General features: G+C 39.5%; 1 protein-coding gene across 6 annotated transcripts in view; it reads left to right on the top strand.

The window, feature by feature from the left end:
• septin12 (septin 12) overlaps window positions 1–17,434 on the top strand; it is a 109,522-nt gene extending 92,088 nt beyond the window's left edge. For all 6 annotated transcript variants that reach the window (XM_061749152.1, XM_061749153.1, XM_061749157.1 and 3 more), the window contains 7 exons: window positions 1,076–1,157; window positions 3,126–3,263; window positions 5,783–5,900; window positions 5,989–6,084; window positions 6,502–6,598; window positions 7,990–8,041; window positions 11,311–17,434. In XM_061749152.1, the coding sequence (XP_061605136.1) occupies window positions 1,076–1,157; window positions 3,126–3,263; window positions 5,783–5,900; window positions 5,989–6,084; window positions 6,502–6,598; window positions 7,990–8,041; window positions 11,311–11,476 (749 nt within the window). In that variant the 3' untranslated portion in view covers window positions 11,477–17,434. The remainder of the gene's footprint in view (window positions 1–1,075; window positions 1,158–3,125; window positions 3,264–5,782; window positions 5,901–5,988; window positions 6,085–6,501; window positions 6,599–7,989; window positions 8,042–11,310) is intronic.
• The last annotated feature ends 1,341 nt before the right edge of the window (window positions 17,435–18,775 follow it).

Below are 18,775 nucleotides of genomic sequence, written 5' to 3'. Positions count from 1 at the left end.
AATGGTTGTTTGTCTATATGCGATTATTTTGGCAACCAGACCGGTGTGTACCCCACCTCTCGCTCAAAGTCAGCTGGGATAGGTTTCAGCTCAACCCTAATAAGGACAAGTGGAATTGAAAAGTAAATTTCTAGTAAATATGTTTGGAGTTTTTATTGTTCACTGCATTCACACTTTTAATGAAATTCTATATCGCTTCAGGGACAAAATGACAGACATTTACATTCTCGTCACCTCCAGCTAGCTGCTCTTGACTGTGTAAATCCTGGTAGTGGAAACTTCCTTCAAGCCTCATATCTAGACTTAAAATATCAGCAGGTACCGACTATAACCATTCCCAAAAGTCAGTGCAGTTTGAGGCCAGCACCTATAAATCCAGAGGATTTTTCGGAAGTGAAACAACAGTTCCACAATTCTGCAATTGTGTCCCTCCAGCAACTGTAAAGTCCATTAGAAATATAGTTTGCTTAAGAGTGTCTGTGGATCGATGGGAAATGACAAATCATTAGGTCACATGATGCCAATTCCGTAAATCTGTTTATGTCATTTGCTCCTGCCTCATGGCGACTTGGTTGTCCCTGTGATGACAGTCAATCTCAGATAAACACTTCTAGTTGTTGCTCTGTTATTGGAGGTGTTTCAATCGGTTGAAGCCACTGTACTTTTGACTCTCAGACCGGTCTAGACAGTGCATGTGGTGCTTTATTGCAGGTTAGTGAAAATCGTAATGATTCAGGTACCAGATGTTTGTTCCCCCGCTTCCGCTGAAAGGAGATTCCTCAGTGCTTACTCAACATTGCCAATGGACTTAAATGATAGCCTTTGCTCCGCTGCTCAGCATCCGTCCAACATGGCTATGTAGCCATGTATGTAAACACACACATGACACTGACTCTTAAAAGTTTCTTTGCTCTTTGATACCCTGCTGTACAAACAAAAGGCATGTTTTTTTTTTCTGAATCAAAACTGACCAATCAGACAACAATCACGATTGTTTAATTTGAAACAAACAAAACTATATGGGCTATTCACTTGTTCATGCATTCTACTGTAACTATTGTGCATTCCTGTCTAGTGATTGAAGAGAAGGGGGTGAAGATGAAGCTGACAGTGATTGACACTCCAGGGTTTGGAGACCAGATCAACAATGACAACTGGTATGCGGCAGAAAGGCTAAGGCCATGAAGAACACACACACACAATACATGACTAAACAATATACATGGCATTAGAATTGCAGCTTCGGGAGAGGTAGCAGGCAGTCTGAATAGTTGAGTTTTGTTTGAGTCTGGCTTTGAAAAGAAGAAAAGAGTCAATGTTGCCGATGGCAGGTAGCAGGGGGTTCCAGAGTTCGGGAGCAGAGCGGCTGGAAGCTCTGCTTCCCATGTCACTGAGGCAAACAGGGGCACATTAAGGTGAAGAGAGGAGGAGGATTGGAGGGTGGGAACAGACTTGGCAATTTTTCAATAGAATTTGGTATATAACTGGGGGAGCCAATGGAGTTGCTGAAAGATGAGGGTGATATGGTGGTACTGTGGTGTTTTGGTAATCAGGTGGGCTGCAGAGTTTTGAACCAGCTGGGGTTTACTGAGTGATTTTTAAGGAAGACTGAAAAGAAGAGAAGCACAGTAGTTGATGCCCGCATCAAGTGACAAGGCTGTGGACAAGAATAGCGGAAGTGTGGGCATCAAGGATGACACTCAGACTCTTAATCTGAAGGAAAGGAGCGACTGAGGAACTGAGTATTGTAAGGGTGAAGCTGTCTACTTTGGAAAGGGTGCTTTTGGTTCCGATGAGCAGAAATGCAATTGTATCGCTGCTGAGTTTCAAGAAATTGGAAATGAACCAGGATTTGATTTCTGAAAGAAATGAGATAAAGGAAGAGCGAGGAAATGTTGAACTTGGTTTACCAGAAATGTAGAGCTGGGTGTCATCCGTCAAGCAGTGGAAAAATATAATGGGGAGGAGGTAAAAAATGAATATAAGGAACGGAGCCCTGGGGTATGCCTGGAAAAAACGGGGCGGGATCAGATTTAAAAGATCTGAGCACACACATGTATGTATGTATATATGTATATTTGTGCGTATTTACATAATTTTACAATTTTAGTCACTTTCTCGCTGTGTGATTTTAGCCACTATTTTACTGTTGTCTTTTTGAAAGGTGCTTAAAATAAAATGTATTATTACTATTATTATTATTATTATTATTAGGGAGCACAGTGGACGGCTGGTTAGCAGGTCTGCCTCACAGTTCTAAGAATCCGGGTTCAAATCCGGCCTTGCCTGTGTGGAATTTACATGTTCTCCCCATGCCTTTGTGGGTTTTCTCCGGGTACTCTGGTTTCCTCCCACATACCAAAAACATGCATGGTAGGTTAATTGAAGACTCTAAATTGCCCATAGGTGTGAATGTGAGTGCGAATGGTTGTTTGTTTATATGTGCCCTGCGATTGGCTGGCGACCAGTTCAGGGTGTACCATGAAGATAGCTGGGATAGGCTCCAGCACGCCCGCAACCTTAGTGAAGATAAGCTGTATCCCAGCTATCTTTGGGCGAGAGGCGGGGTACACCCTGAACTGGTCGCCAGCCAATCACAGGGCACATATAAACAAACGACCATTCGCACTCACACTCACACCTACGGGCAATTTAGAGACTTCAAGTGACCTACCATGCGTGTTTTTGAGATGTGGGAGAAAACCAGAGTTCCCGGAGAAAACCCATGCAGGCACGGGAAGAACATGCAAACTCCACACAGGCGGGTCCGGGATTTGAACCCTGGTCCTCAGAACTGTGAGGCAGACGTGCTAACCAGTCGATCACCGTGCCCCCTGAATTATTATTATTATTATTATTATTATTATTATACAGTACTATGTATTGTATTTAAGCCCATATCAGAAAATCAGATGAAGCTGAGTCATTTTGTCCAATGTGTTTTTTTCCTTCTTAAAGCAAAACAATGTAATTTTAGATTGGTAAGAGCAGGGTTTTTTTGCTGTATGATTTGGGGAGATATTGTACATTTGATTTATTTGTTTTTCTTAAATCATATTGGATTGTGGGTTTTTGTATACCATATCTCAATTACATTTTATCCTGACTCTTTTGCCCTCCTCAAGTTGGGAGCCCATCGTGAAATACATCAACGAGCAGTATGAGAAATATCTGCGAGAAGAGCTGCATGTCAACCGTAAGCGGAGAATACCTGACACAAGAGTCCACTGTTGCATTTACTTTTTGGCTGCGACAGGACACAGGTAAAAACTCTCCACTCAACACCAAACATGTATCCCCTTTCTTTCTTTCCAAAAAGTCACAGTTACATAGTGGTTTTTGTACATTGTGATGAAACATAGCCACAGCCCTCTTTCAGAAATTTTAATAATGAATTGAATAATTTTCAATCCTTTCCAACATCTGGCCCTGAAAGAGCATACTGTAAATATCACTTAGGGCTGTACTTATGTGGTATAGTAAACATATGCACAGTAGTGTAGTGAAGTACTGAACCCCGCACTTCCATACATGCATTCATGGAACCATTTATAATTGGAAAAATAAAATGGGATATTTTTTTTCAAATTCAAAATATTGGTATATTTTTACAAGTGAACAAAATGAACTGCTTATTGATTATAATCCAACTCACTGTGTTCAGAGAATAAAAACAACAAAACATTCATTCATTAATTAATCTTCCGTACCGTATATCCTCACGAGTGTCGTGGGCGTGCTGGAGCCTATACCAGCTATCTTCGGACGAGAGACGGGGTACACCCCGAACCGGTCGCCAGCCAATTGCAGGGCACATATAAACAAACAACCATTCGCACTCACATTCAAACCTACGGGCAATTTTGAATCTTCAATTAACCTACCATGCATGTTTTTGGGATGTTGGAGGAAACCGGAGTACCCGGATAAAACCCACGCAGGCACAGGGAGAACATGCAAACTCCACACAGGCGAGGCCGCATTTGAAATCCAGTCCTCAGAACTGTGAGGCAGAAGTGCTAACCAGTTGGCCGCCACAATACAAAATGAATTTCAAAAAATAAACAAAAACATAACTCAATGAATATTTACTGCCAATCGATGTGGCCTTTTGCCTTACAGAGACATCTTCAGAAATGTATGACTTCTACTTGGTGCTGCTCTCATATTATTTTCGAAGCAAAGTCTTACTTTTCTTCGTTTTTATAATTACCCTTCGCAAAAACAATCGCCTTTAAAGACTTCATGTTGCAAAACGTTTTAACAAGCAGTATCCAGCTAATGATGGTCAAGCGGAGCACCACAAAACTGACATATCCTGATTTTCGTGCAAGCGCCAGGCTCGCTGCGCATGTTTCCCAATTTGGCAGAACAGTCTGCGCCAAGATGGGCGTACCAGCGGAACAAGGGTGTGTCCTTTGACATCCACCCACGGCATACGACAATTTGGTGGCAGAAAGTCGGTCTGAACGTATGCGTGCTCAGACCATGTCGAACTTTTGCCGCAACGTAGACTGCTATCTAACACGATTTTGGTGACGATGATTGAAGTGCAGGCATACATATATGTGAGCCTTGCGGACATGTGTGTTCTATGTCATTCATTAATACAGTATAACAGCGTGCATCGAGCCCTCTGAGTTATTGTACAAATCAATTCATTGAGCGCATTATTATTATCATCATCATCATCATCATTATTTTTAAAATCACACCACTGGCCGTGGCACAGCTATGGGGTGGCATAGGCACAGAAATCTGGGTGGGCGGTGGGCTCCAAGTGCCCACTTCACGGCGCAGATCTGTGATTTCCTCCAAATTAACATCATCCGGCCATGGATATCTGCTTGAAATTCTTTGTAAAGCGCACTTCAACATCCCCAACTAGACCAAATCTTATTCCGGCATGTCAACTACTATCAGTGTGCCACTCGCGCGCCGCATTTAAAGAGAATGAAAGGAGCCGTGCGCCACGGTGGGCGGCTAGTTAGCACATCTGCCTCACAGTTCTGAGGACCAGGGTTCAACTCCAGCCTCGTCTGTATGGAGTTTGCATGTTCTCGCCGTGCCTGCGTGGGTTTTCTCCGGGTACTCCGGTTTCCTCCCACATCTTGCTTGTTTGTTTATATGTTCCCTGCGATTGGCTGGCGACCAGTTCAGGGTGTACCCCGCCTCTCACCCGAAGATAGCCGGGATCGGCTCCAGCACCCCCGCAACCCTATTAAGGATAAGCGATATGGAAAATGTATGAATGAATGAATGAATGAATGAAAGGAGCCGCTTTAATTGGACAGGATCAAAGTCACCTGTGAACACTCCCACACCGGCGCAGACATCCATCTTTTCAATGCATTGGGGTACGCTGTTCCACGAAATTAGCAACACCAGGTCTAACTTAATCCTAATCCTCAGCGAGTTCCAAGTGCCTTGCACTGAGAAGAGGCTTCTGTCAGATACAAGACAAGCAAATACAATAAACATAAATACAATACAAACAAGACACAGACCTGTTCTTGTTCCCCTCGCTCACCAACAGTACAGTACTATACAGTATGCTACCTAAAAGGTTCTGTAACAGGTCAGCTCAACAGACCAAAATGGATGATAGCATTGTTTGCTGACCGCCCATTTCTCTGGAAGAAACTTGCAAGTCCTAAAAAAAAAACTTAGTTGACTTAATCAGTAATGCACAGATCCAACAATAAATGAAACACATTGCTCTATGCTTTTTGTCCAAGTGGCTACTTTCTTATAACTGACCAGAGATGTACTGTGTGTCCAGGTTACGCCTCATCGATATCGAATTCATGAAGAGATTGGGAAAGATCGTAAGCATTGTGCCTGTCATTGCCAAAGCTGACACACTTACCATTGAGGAACGAGAGGAGTTCAAGGAGAGGGTGAGGACACATACTGTATACTGATACACGTACACATCCATACATTTGATACTCATGTTGTCTTGTTTCACCTTTGAATCACTCATAGATAAGGCAAGACTTGGCAGGCAACGGGATTTGTGTTTATCCCCAGAAAGAGTACGACGAGGATCCAGAGGAGCGCTTCCTCAATGACAGGATCAGGGTAGGAACCTAGTCCCTGTTCTTCATTGGCCAAGACATAGCAGGAACTTTGTTTGTAGTGCATTCTTGTGCAGTGCCAAGGGTTCAGATCAGGAAAAAACATCACTTGCTGTTTAACTGTTTAAACTGTTCACGTAATAGACGCAACCTTCCTTTAGGTTGATCATTAAGCGAAACACATTTAGAGTTCTTGTGCTCATCTTGCTTCTGAAAGAGTTGGACAGTTGTAACTATGAATTGGGTTTTATTTTAAAAAAAACCAGTATGTTAATTGGACTTAATGGGACCTCAATGGTTGCCAAATAAATGAGTATCATGAATAAGTCGACCAGAGCAACCAAACACAACTTGAATTAGTGTCCTGAAAATCATCACATCGTCAGTGGTTGAGTGAGATGTGCTTATATTTTGTATCCAGGAAAGCATTCCCTTCGCAGTGGTGGGGACCGACAAGGAGCACCAGGTGAACGGAAACAAGGTGTTGGGACGTAAAACCAAGTGGGGAATTATCGAAGGTGAGGAGAGGATTTATTTTTTTTTTACATTTTTTTAAATACCTTTCCTGACCACTAGTGATTTCAGTAATTCCACAGACTTGTCTCAAGAATCTTTTCACCGCAGCAATGTACCCTGATATCTTCATGGGAGTGACATATTGCTCTCAACAGTTTTACTCATAATCATCAATCTAGTCTAAATTTTCTAAAGTAGGATATTTTGGGGGACAGAATGATTTGTCTCCCTTTGCAAGAACTTGTAAAATGAATCAGCCCGTATTAGGGATGAGCATTTAACTAAACCTTTCTCGACTATGGGTGAAATTAAGAATCTGTTAATTGAGTTTTTAGATTTGGGGGATTTTAGATGACAGAAAATAATCAGAAACGTGTGATATCTTTATTTTAACAATAATATTGGAGCAACAATTGTATTACAATTAAACTTGAAATGCTTTGTAACAAAAGGTTACAGCACAACAGAATGACATTCAGAAAGACAGATGAGACAGGGGACCATCTAAACCACTTCACAATAAATTAAGTACCTACAACTTACTGGTTCTTGTTGAGAAATGTGTCTTAACGTTGTCCTGTTCTTCCCTCACAGGGTATAGCACTACTGCCCCGTAAAATATTCTCATCCAATGTGACATTGTGTTATGCGTATAATGAGTTATTCTGCTTAGCTTTCTTACAGCTATTCCTGTCTTTTGTTTATTTTTATTTTTCCATTATCTCCTTTTCTTTCCCTTTGAAATCTTGTTCTGCCCAACTGAAAATTTCAATCGATATTCATCATAATACAAAGTACCACAGTGGCAGTATACAAAACTACCCTGTTGAACAGTAAAACTGTTGTGCCATGCATGCCAACATGAATACAGTCTGCTGACAGTCCAGTTTAGAAGGCAGAAATACTGACATTCTATCTTAGTAGCCTGGGAAAAGTAATTGTATTGACTTTCTATCGGTGTGTAGGATTGCAGTTGAGGGATGGTAGAATCTCACCATGAATGTTGTGAACTTGTTGTATTGTAATGTTGTATTAATGCTGCCTAAAGGATCTATGATGGACACGTGGACTTAGGATATAGGTCCATGTGACTGTAGGTCATATCACATTCAATTCATTCATAGTTACTTGAGTTAATTTGTGTGTGGATTCTTGTAGTTGGCACAAATTTCACCCACCCAAATCTTATCCCTCCTCATATGTCGACAACTTCAAAAAAGTAAAAGTACGTGCCACTGAAGCTGTTTTATTAAGCTGATTTATTTTGTGGTGTAATTTCACATTTGATGGGTGGGCAGGCAATTCTCCATAATATATCCACTTTAATTATATTATTATGATATGGTTTGATCAATTTGTCAACAAATGAGCTGCTTTATCCTTCTTTTCACAGTTGAAAATGTGGCACACTGTGAGTTTGCCAATCTGCGAGATCTCCTTATCAGGTGAGCTTGACTTCTATGAATATAATATTAATAATATTGTTTTTTTTTTTTTTTTTAGGAGATGGGGTGTGAGTTTTTGAGGACCAATATAGGGACCACAAAGGGAAAGACCACTCATATGATCACTTTTGATGATCTCTAGTTTATGGGGTCTTAAGATCAACAGCAACCCTTTAAATGTGTCTCATACATACTGCAGCTAAATAGTCAAGATCTTTAAATAGGAGTTATGAGAAACTTTTCCGAGATTCTTCTTCACCTTTCGGCTCAACCCTAGTTGTGGGTTGCCAAAGTGAATCATCCTCGTCTTCCATATCCACCAGCACCCTGTAAGGTCAGCAGCACTCTTGGCAGTCATTCTTAACTCGGGACACAACTGATCCAGTATGGAAGTTAAGTTTGGGGTTTATATCTTGTTTGGAAAAGGTTTTATGCCAGATTCCCTTCCTGACCCAAACCTTACCTACCTGGGCTTGGGACTGGCACTTGAAATACACTGGCTTGTGACCTCTGGTGGCTAGTTTAGAGACTCTTTCCAGATAGACACAATGTGCATGTAGTTGCTTGCCTCTCAACTCCAAGTGTTTAAGATTAGCAGCTACCAAATGTTTTTATTGTCGAGACTTGAAATTAGTGTTTGAATCTATTAGGCTAACTTGTAAATGTCAGAGTCTTAATTAACTAGTCCCAACTGAGCTGTGGTGTTGTTAAGAACTAAAGTGAGCAAAGATTACCAGGTATTATCACTTACATAAGACACTGTCTATTCTCTATTTAACTGCAATGCGAGGGAACTAATCTGGTTGCGATATACACCTCTGATTACAATTTACTTGGCAATTAGTACATGCTCAATTCAGTTTCTTCAGAGGTATTGCCTGTGTAGTTTTAGCATCTTAAGCGTACGGTCTGATTCGAATTAAACTGGTGCATGCGCCAGAAAAGACTTGCAGTCAGGTTCAAGAGAGGTAATGTTGAGACAGTAACCAGCTGTTACCCTTTGCAAAGGAAACTTGAGTAACGTTGGACTACATGTGTGTCTTTTAGAGGCAGTCAGGAGTATGGGGTGCTAGGCTGCTTAATAAAAGGTGGTACTGTACTACAGTGAGCATGTGCATTGTTTTTTGACAATCTGCTCACCTCAATTTCCAAACAAGTCACATCTTCTGCAGTGTTCGTTAGCTGAAAGATTGTCATTAATAAAATGGCTAAGTGCTAAGAAGGCACCTGTTAATGTTATCGCTTATACAAATCCTGGCAAGAAAACATGTTTGCAAGATGTCACGTTCTTGAAAATACTATATTTCGTCAAAAAGTGGGCTCCAGTCCAGATGATTTTAGACTCGACTTGACAATATGTTACAAGACTTGCAACTTGAGTTGGAATTGAACAGCAATGGCTCGGGACTTGACTTAGACTTGAACCCATTGTCTTGAAAATACTTCTTACTTTGACTACACTACTGAAAAACCAAAATTCGGTGCTTCCTGTACAGCTATATGCATCACTTATAGTATACAATGGGGGATCTATGAAAAGTGGCAACATAATGCTGCATATCTTCCTGATCATTTATTAGATCAAAGTGTACCACACTATTATTACTATAGTTAGTTCTTATTATCTTTACACTTTATACCCTGATGGTCACACTCTTGTAATGGAATTGACCAAGAGGTCATTCTTTCACACACTACCTAAAGTCATGGTTTCATGTAAAAAAAATAAAAAAAATCCCCCAAAAAACCTCAATATAAATCAGCAATAAATGTGACAGTTAAAAAAGGCATACATTCCAAGAACCACTGTTAAAATACACAGAAAGGACGACAATTAACGTGTGTTTGAAATTGCCTAACTAGAAATGTTGGTTGACAAGAAAATGCAGTTTGTTGCTATATGCACAATGTGAATTTAAGAAAAATACTGTTGATTATCTAAAAAAGGAAAAACCACTTGGTCTTTCATTTGTGAGTGAAATTTCTCATTTTCTCTTGTGTATTCAAAGGGAAAGATAATCACTAGTTTTACGTCTTTTAAAACTTTATCACCTTATCCGAAAGACGTAGTTTTACGTCTTTTTTGTTTTTTGCGCCATAGGCTTTTCAGAGGGGGCTGATGTCACTTCTTACCAAAGGATTAGGCCTAAGAGCAATTTTAATGCCCATAAAAACAGACACTAGATGGCACAAGTGCATCATACAATTTAGAATTTTGGTATAATTTACCTATGTTCTACCGCTAATTACTAAAGAACGAAAAAAGGTAGAAACAAACTTTTTGTTTGTTTAAAAGATGAATGTCTAGTCTTTCTTTTGGTGGGTGCCATGTTTATAGAGCTATAGAACACATTATTCTGTGTGCCTTGAACGATCGGTCAAAATTGTCTAAAATGGCTGGTGCTGAGAGGGGTTCTCTTTTGAAAAATGGCTGGGATTTAACCAAGCAAAAATATATTTTATCCTTATACTTGATTATTCCGATAGAATTGTCAGTAGAATACTTGATTACTAATTGCAGCACTACTGGATGCAAATTCTTGTTTGTGACAGATCTGTTTAATGTCACTTCAGAAATAAAGTGAGGAAAAATCAAGTCATAGCATTTTCATAGAATAACTGAAAACATACTATTGATCGGTTTTGAAGGGGCAATAAGCTAAGCCTCCCCCCGAAACGTGAAAATGAATGAATGAATAATTTTCCGCTCTGAATGTTACAACCACATCAGGGTGTATAAAATCCATTTACACACTTTACACCACAGGATAATCTGTCAAGATAATCTTTAGAGCCATCAGATAATCAGGCTTTTGCTGACTTTGGTCCGAAGAGGGCAAATCAGCTCAAAACTGAATAGTTATGTGTATCAACGTTACCGGCTGCCACTCTAGCCTCTTTTACACAGAGATTCCACAAAATAGCTTCATAACAGTTACAGCAGGAGATCCCACAATAAGGCCAATTTCATGATTACACAGAATTTAGGGAGAGCGGGCAATTGTTTGTACTTATACTTAGTGTGGCAGCATCCCTTAATTAAGCAATCTGACGTAGCTTTAGATTGGCAATTGGGACATGTGTCGAACAATGTTGGAAATTCAATTTTGTTGGTTGTTGGGAAGTGTTGGAGACTGTGTGTTTGGAGAGTTGTGCTTGACGATTATTGGCTGACAATGACTATTGACTTAAATACACTATTTGAGAAAGTGAAGTCAAACAATATTCAGTGACTTACACCATCTTTTGTTTTTGCTCTTCCTTTCAAGGTCTCACCTGCAGGACCTGAAAGACGTGACACACAACGTCCATTATGAAACATACCGCGTACGACGGCTCAACGAGTGCAACATCAATTTCATCGAACAAGGACTTTCTACTTGGCCGCTAGAAAATGGAACTACTGACAAATGCGAATCAGACAGCCATCTCTGATGCCTTCGTCAGCCATGTACTCCTGAAATGATGCTACCCATCTAGAGTACTCAATGTGAGCGATGGGACAAGAGAGCATTTTGAAGCAGGATGGGGATTTTTTTATTTTTTTTTAATCATTACAGTGACCAACTATTGGATTGTTTAATAAAAGTTTGTATGGGAGACTAAAAATGCAAATATTTTTGAATGTGACATATTTTGTATTTTCTGGTCATATGGTTGCGTATACAGGCATAATCAGGGCAGTCAGATTCGAGAGTGGCACAAAGATAGAAATCAACTATTCTGCTATATGAAAAGTAAAAGGTCATAAAGTCGAATGTGAATTGACATCCCAGGCCTTAATTGCAGATAACCCTGTGTGGCTGTAAAGTAAGCATCCGTTGCTGTGTATTGCCGCATGCATTTGGTAATGTATTATCGTTCAGCTTTTAACCATGCCCAAACCAACTAAAACCCCTGCTGAATTAAACACACACACACACATCTACACTCTTGCTGTACCACGTGTGCCCTGTAGATCCTGTTTACAACCAGTATTGTAACAGTCAAGTTTTCCAACATGCTGTTGCAAAATAGCTTTGTACATAGGAAACAAGACAAGCATTTTATTTGCATTTTCTGATTTTGACCTCAACTAATAGTGTACATAACTGACTGGAGAAATAAACTAAATGAAATGAGTGAAGGGGTTTTCAGGACAGAATGACGCATAATTGTATGCCGAGTCCCTCAGCTCTTCTCTCCTTTCAACTCAAATTTAGTTTTATAAGACTAATCAAAAGAGTCTCAAAGGGCTTCATAGGTTGACAAGGGTTGACGACGTCCCCTGAAGTAAACCTCCTATCAAGCAAGATAAAACTCAAAACCCAATTTAGGGCGAAATACGAAACGTTGAGAAGGGGTCGCAGATGGAGGGATCCATTTTCATGCCTACCTTCACGTGGACCATGGTAAATGGAGTACTGGTTGTATTGAACCATTTGACTCTGTGCATGTGTTTAAAAGTGCTTAAAGTTCACTTTTAAATCTTAAAGCCAATAGTTTTGTCTGGAAGAGATAGAGCTGGTCAATAAAGCCAAATAGCACATACAGTATTTACATTATCAGATATTGGGCAATGACGTATTGTTTCATTTTCACTGTACAATAAGTGTGGAGTAAGTAAATGGTCACATCTGTGCTGTGATTCTAGGGGCAGGGTACATTATGTCTTTGAAAAAGACCAATGTATCAGTTATATTACAGTTATACATTTTGTAAAAAGTATTTTGTCCAGTCTCTTGTTTGCATTTTTCCCTCAAACTTACATAGGGTTCCCTCCAAAAGTGTTAGAACGACAAGGTCAATTCCTTTGTTTTTGTTGTATACTGAAGACATTTGGGTTTCAGATCAAAAGATTAACATGATATAAAAGTTCAGAATTCCAGCTTTTATTTCATGGTATTTACAACTAGATGTGTTAAACAACTCAGGACAGAGCACCTTTTGTTTGAAGCCACCCACTTTTCAAGTGAGCGAAAGTATTAGAACATACATTAAATTAGCTTAAAGTGAATAACATTTAATATTTGGTGGCATAACCCTTGCTTGCAATAACTGCATCAAGCCTGCGACCCATTGACTTCATCTTTATTTGAAATACTTTTCCAGGCCTTTACTTCAGCCTCTTTCAGTTTTTATTTGTTTCTGGGGGTTTCACCCTTCAGTATCCTCTTCAGAATCAGAATCATCTTTATTTGCCAAGTATGTCCAAAAACACACAAGGAATTTGTCTCCGGTAGTTGGAGCCGCTCTAGTACGACAACAGACAGTCAATTTACAGAATACTTTGGAGACAGAAACACATTGACAAAAAAAACACTCACTGAGCAGTAAAGGGTTGCTAGTTATCTGGTAATGCCGGTACAAATTATTTATTTTTTTGACAATTGTGCAAAAAGATGCAGAGTCCTCTAGCACTTAGAGCAGTTCAAATGACTAATATTGCAATAGTCCGGTGCAATGACCATTGTGCAAAGGGCGCCGAGACTTCAAGGAGTGTATGCGGTTTAAAGTGACGAGTAGTGCGATAATCTGGGACAATGTTGGTTGTGCAAAAGTTGCAGATACTCCTCAATCAGTGTGCAAATGGAGCAGATGCTACTCTGGCATGAGTGGCCAGTATATGCAAAATAGTGCAGCATGGCGAGACAACTACAGTGAATGCCCGAGTAATACATAATTGGCCCCACAGAAACGTGACAACGAACTCAAGTCAAAAAATTGCCAGCAGATTGTAATGGAATTGTAGTTAGGTGTTTAAGAAGTTGATCGCAAGAGGGAAGAAGCTGTTGGAATGTCTACTAGTTCTAGTTTGCATTGATCGGTAGCGCCTACCTGAGGGAAGGAGCTGGAAGAGCTGGTGACCGGGGTGCGGAGGGTCCGAGAGGATTTTGCATGCTCTTGTCTTAGTTCTGGCAGCGTGCAAGTCCTCAATGGTGGGTAGGGGGGTACCGACAATCCTTTCAGCAGTTTTGATTGTCCGTTGCAGTCGGAGTTTGTCCTTTTTTGTAGCAGCACCAAAGCAAACACCAAACATTTTATCTTCAGGAGATAAAATGCATGCTCTATTGGGTTAATGCCCGGTGATTGACTTGGCCAGTCTAAGACCTTCCCCTTTTGCCTCTTGATGAAGTCCTTTGCTGTGTTGGCAGTGTCTTTTGGGTCATTGTCTTGTTGCATGATGAAGCTTCTCCTGATTAATTTGGATGCATTTTAAATTGCCAGACAAAATGGTTTTGTACACTTCAAAATTCATTCTGCTGCTACCATCGTGAGTTTGTTCATCAATAAAGACTAGTGAGCCCATTCCAGAAGCAGCCATGCAAGCCCAAGCCATGACATTACCAACACCATGCTTCACAGATGAGCTTGTGTGTTTGGGATCATCAGCAGATCCTTTCTTACTCCATACTTTGGCCATTCCATCCCTTTGGGAGAGATTAGTCTTGGTCTCGTTAGTCCATAAAACGTTGTCCCAAAACTTTTCTGACTCATCTCTGTATTTCTTTACAAATTCCAACCTGGCCTTCTGATTCTTTTTGCTGATGAGTGGTTTGCATCGTGTGGTATGGCCAGTATATTTCTTCTCCCGAAGTCTTCTTCAAACAGTGGATAGTGAACCCTGCCCTGTAGAGGTTGGCAGTGACGTCACTGAGTGTGGGTGTTTCATCACAGCTCTCACAATGTTTCTGTCATCAACTGCTGTTGATACCCTTGGCTGGTCTGTTCAATGTCTGTTGCTCCTTTACAGCAGTAGTTTTTCTCTTTCGGGACATTTCAAATTTTTGTATTGGCTATGCCCAATGTTTGTGCAATAGCTCTGATCGATTTTCCATCTTCTCTCAGCTTCAGAGTGGTTTGCTTTTCTCCGATAGTGAGCTCCCTGGTCTTCATGTTTGCGTAACAGCAAATACAGTTTTCATCGGTGAAACCGAAAGCCAAAAACAAGCACTATCTATTGTTTAAGCAATCAATCTAAAAGGCAACACCTGAGCAACTAGAAACACCCATCTGTTACATGTTCCAATACTTTTGCTTACTTGAAAGGTGGTTGACTTCAAACAAAAGCTGCTCTGTCCTGAGTTCTTCAACACATCTAGATGTAAAATACCATGAAATAAAAGCTGGAATTTTGCACTTTTGTCTCATATTTATCTTTTGATCTGAAACCCACGTCTTCAGTATACAACAACAAAAAAAGGAATTTACCTTGCCGTTCCAATACTTTTGGAGGGGCTGTAGCTTTTCTATCCAGTAGTTACCTTCTCATAATATCAGGTTTAACTGGAAACTTAAAGAAATGTTATTATAACTTGGCTTGGCTGGTGGCGTTAGACCCATTTTTATGAAAGACATTTATGTTTGTCGCAAGCCTTTCACTTTGAATTTTGTGGGGCAATGTGGAGCAAATTGGATGTTTGTGTTGTATGGGCTGCTAAAAGCTTTGCTGTTTCTCTGCCTTCCTTGCAGAGAGCTCATCAGAAGCTATTCTGGGCACTAATGCGCAGCACTGGATTTTACAGAGACTTTTTGGCGTCAACATTCAATTCTCAAAGTGTTGTGATGAGACTAGAACTGCATTACAATTATATCCTTACCATAACCCTAAAGAAGCATCAGCAATAATTCAGGATTTCATTACTTCACATTGCATTCAGATCTCTGGTTTTTAGACTTTTTCTAATGTATGTATGGAATTGTATAACATTGCAAGAAGTATGTATGTACAATAGAAACCATGCAGTCCACTTTCTTCTTTGACTAGACTATTTTCATTGTCTTTGAGTCTGAGTATGAGGCCATGATAAGATTGTCATTCAATGGATTACAAACTCACAATTATTTCACTTGGTATTAGCATTGTCAAACGTCTTTATAATTGTGTGGTTATCCGATCACAAGCGAGCAACCTTATTGTTTTACGTAAAGTTTATTTTGTAATAACAAAGACAAATTTATGTGATCCTCAAGTCAGCTCACTTTACTGATTATCACGGTAAATCTCACTGCAACTGCCGTTTTGTATGTAACCCCAAATGTTATTGGCCACCGTAATTAGTTAGAAATACAACCAGATCAGTTTAATTTATTGTTGCTTTACAGAATTGCAAACTGCATGTTAGCCCTTACCCTCAGTAATCTCTGTCATACCGGTTCTGTTTTTGTTGTCCAACATTGTTATTTTTAATTAAGTATTATTTCATTATTTGGTCTGATCCAAGGAAATATGTCTGCTTTTTTGAACATTGGAGCTGTTTGAACCTAGCCTAAAATAATACACGCACAGTATATTTCCAAATTATCACGTTTGTCCATGTGTGCCTTAATATTACCACCACGTGTTCTAAAAAACAGCAGTTATCTTCTTCATCCAAAGTTCAATACAACATATTGACGTATTGAAGGGTTTTTAATTGGATTGATCCAGTAATTAGTCCCCAACCTTTATGGGTGGCAAATGGCTGTATATTTGTCTCAAGTGTCATGCTTGCATCTGGTTGTTGTTCTACAGATGCAAATAACTAAAAGAGGGCTCAAGACTAAATTATTTGAAGATAAATTCTTGTGGGTAAAATTTTCATGGCAAAGAATAGAAAATGTACTAAATAAGCTGAACACCTTGAAGTGAAAAAATATTCTCGATTGTTTGATGGAGAGGTTTTGCTGAGATAATTTGAGGGTCATTTTGCATTGTGACTGTGACTTTAAATGGAGTAACGGCCCATGTGATAACATTTGTGAGTCCTCGGTTCCTGGAAAGCTGTTCTTAAGCATGTGGACCATTGTGCATGAATACCAGAAACATTATCAGTACTTTCAAGATCAATTCACTCAAATTCAGTAGTTATTTCTAGTAAATCAATTTGTAGTCTGCGCTTTTTTTTAATCTCAAAATATCCCTGCAATAAAAGGAATTTAGGCTCCTCTCCGTCATTTTTTTTTTTTATATTGGGCTCATAAAATGTTGAAGATGATTGTTAATGTCAAGATGGTGAGACTTGCTTTGCGAGCTTTCCAAGGATAAATGAAGGTTCAAATATGCAGTATTTTTTCGAAACGATGATTCAGAGTAGCCTGATTTGCTTAATTACACATTTTTGTGAAATGATGCCTCATGCAAATACTAAGTGATTGGATTTATTGTGGAAAACGACAAGTATCAAGTACATTGGAACTATGAAATTATTTTGTTGCTTCATTATAATATAATCTTCCCAGTCCCCTGTATCCTGAACTTCTTTTACCAAACTCCTTCCTCTTGTGTTTATACTCAGCATGTACACACTTCCCATATGATTGTCTGTTTTCATTGTATTAATGACACACGTTAACACTGTTGATTTACAATTAAATGTTGTCACTTTCCGAAACATGGTGTAACGTCTATGTAATAAACCTACTTTATTTTAATAGCAGACACTTCCTCTCTTTCTATAGAAAATGGCACAGTGTGAGAATACAAGCATCACCGCCATATATACAGGACTTAAAAAATATATCTAATAATTAAACTTTTTGTGACATTTCTTAAATCCCATCTTCAGCAATCCAGATCTTTGGATTGACAGAGGATAAGCAGTATAGAAGATGGAGGGATGGATGGATTTAAGTTATGGCAGCACAGTGGCATTGGTGGTTTGTATCGAACTGTCGACTGGCAGTCAACTAATGACTGACAATCAGTCCTGTACAGTAACTGTCACTTCTCGCCCAAAGTCAAATGGGATCGGCGTAGGCTCCAGTTATTCATTCTTTCATTCATCTTCCATACCGCTTATCCTCACTAGGGGCGTGGGCGTGCTGGAGCCTATCCCAGCTGACTCTGGGCGAGAGGCGGGATACACCCTGAACTGGTCGCCAGCCAATCGCAGGGCATATACCATTCACACTCACATTCACACCTACGGGCAATTTAGAGTTTTCAATTAACGTACCATGTGTGGTTTTGGGAAAAATCTCACGGCACACCAACAAACAAAAATGTCACAAAAAGTGGCTACATTAATTACTGCATGTACTTGCTGCCATCTAATAGAAGAGCATTTACTTGTTTTGTCTGTCACTAGGCCTCACTGGCATAAATAAATGAACAAAGATACATTATTTCTTGCAAATACATTATATATATATATATATATATTTTTGGGAGCAATTACATAAAATGTTATAATTTCCCACGGCACACCTGAAGAGCGCTCATGTGACACTAATGTGCCCCGGCACACTGGTTGAGAATCCTTGCTGCTGTTAAGACAATGCAACATTCAAGCAGAATAGCAATGGCGCTTTCAGAGTTACTTTAGCAAATCTTTATTATCGTAGTAGTGCAGCAGAACTTTGCATTTCATAATGTAGTTTATCTTTGTACAAGTATCTACAGTACATGTAAATCATTTACATCTTCTCAGTATGGTGCATTACAAACTACGACAATAATTAACGCAATGAAAATATTACAAACTTTGTCGTACCTCTGATAGATTGTCAACCACAGACCAACCATTACTGTATTTGTAGAGGCTTTTTTCTTTTATACATGTTTTGTGTTGGATGTTTTTCCAACATAGTACCATGAAAACAGGAATTAAATAGTAAAATAGTCATGCTTTTACACGCAATGAAATTACATTCTAATTAATTAATGACATATTTAATTCAAATTTTAATTAATGGCAGATTTAAGTAATTGTTCTATTAGATTTGTATGTATTTAATTCAGGCACTTTAGGTCCTACACTGCATCTCATACTA

The sequence above is a fragment of the Phyllopteryx taeniolatus genome, chromosome 16 (genome assembly GCF_024500385.1).
Source record: "Phyllopteryx taeniolatus isolate TA_2022b chromosome 16, UOR_Ptae_1.2, whole genome shotgun sequence".
Lineage (NCBI taxonomy): Eukaryota > Metazoa > Chordata > Actinopteri > Syngnathiformes > Syngnathidae > Phyllopteryx > Phyllopteryx taeniolatus.
The sequence above is the reverse complement of the archived record's forward strand: the minus strand, read 5'-3'. Positions and strand labels throughout refer to the sequence as shown.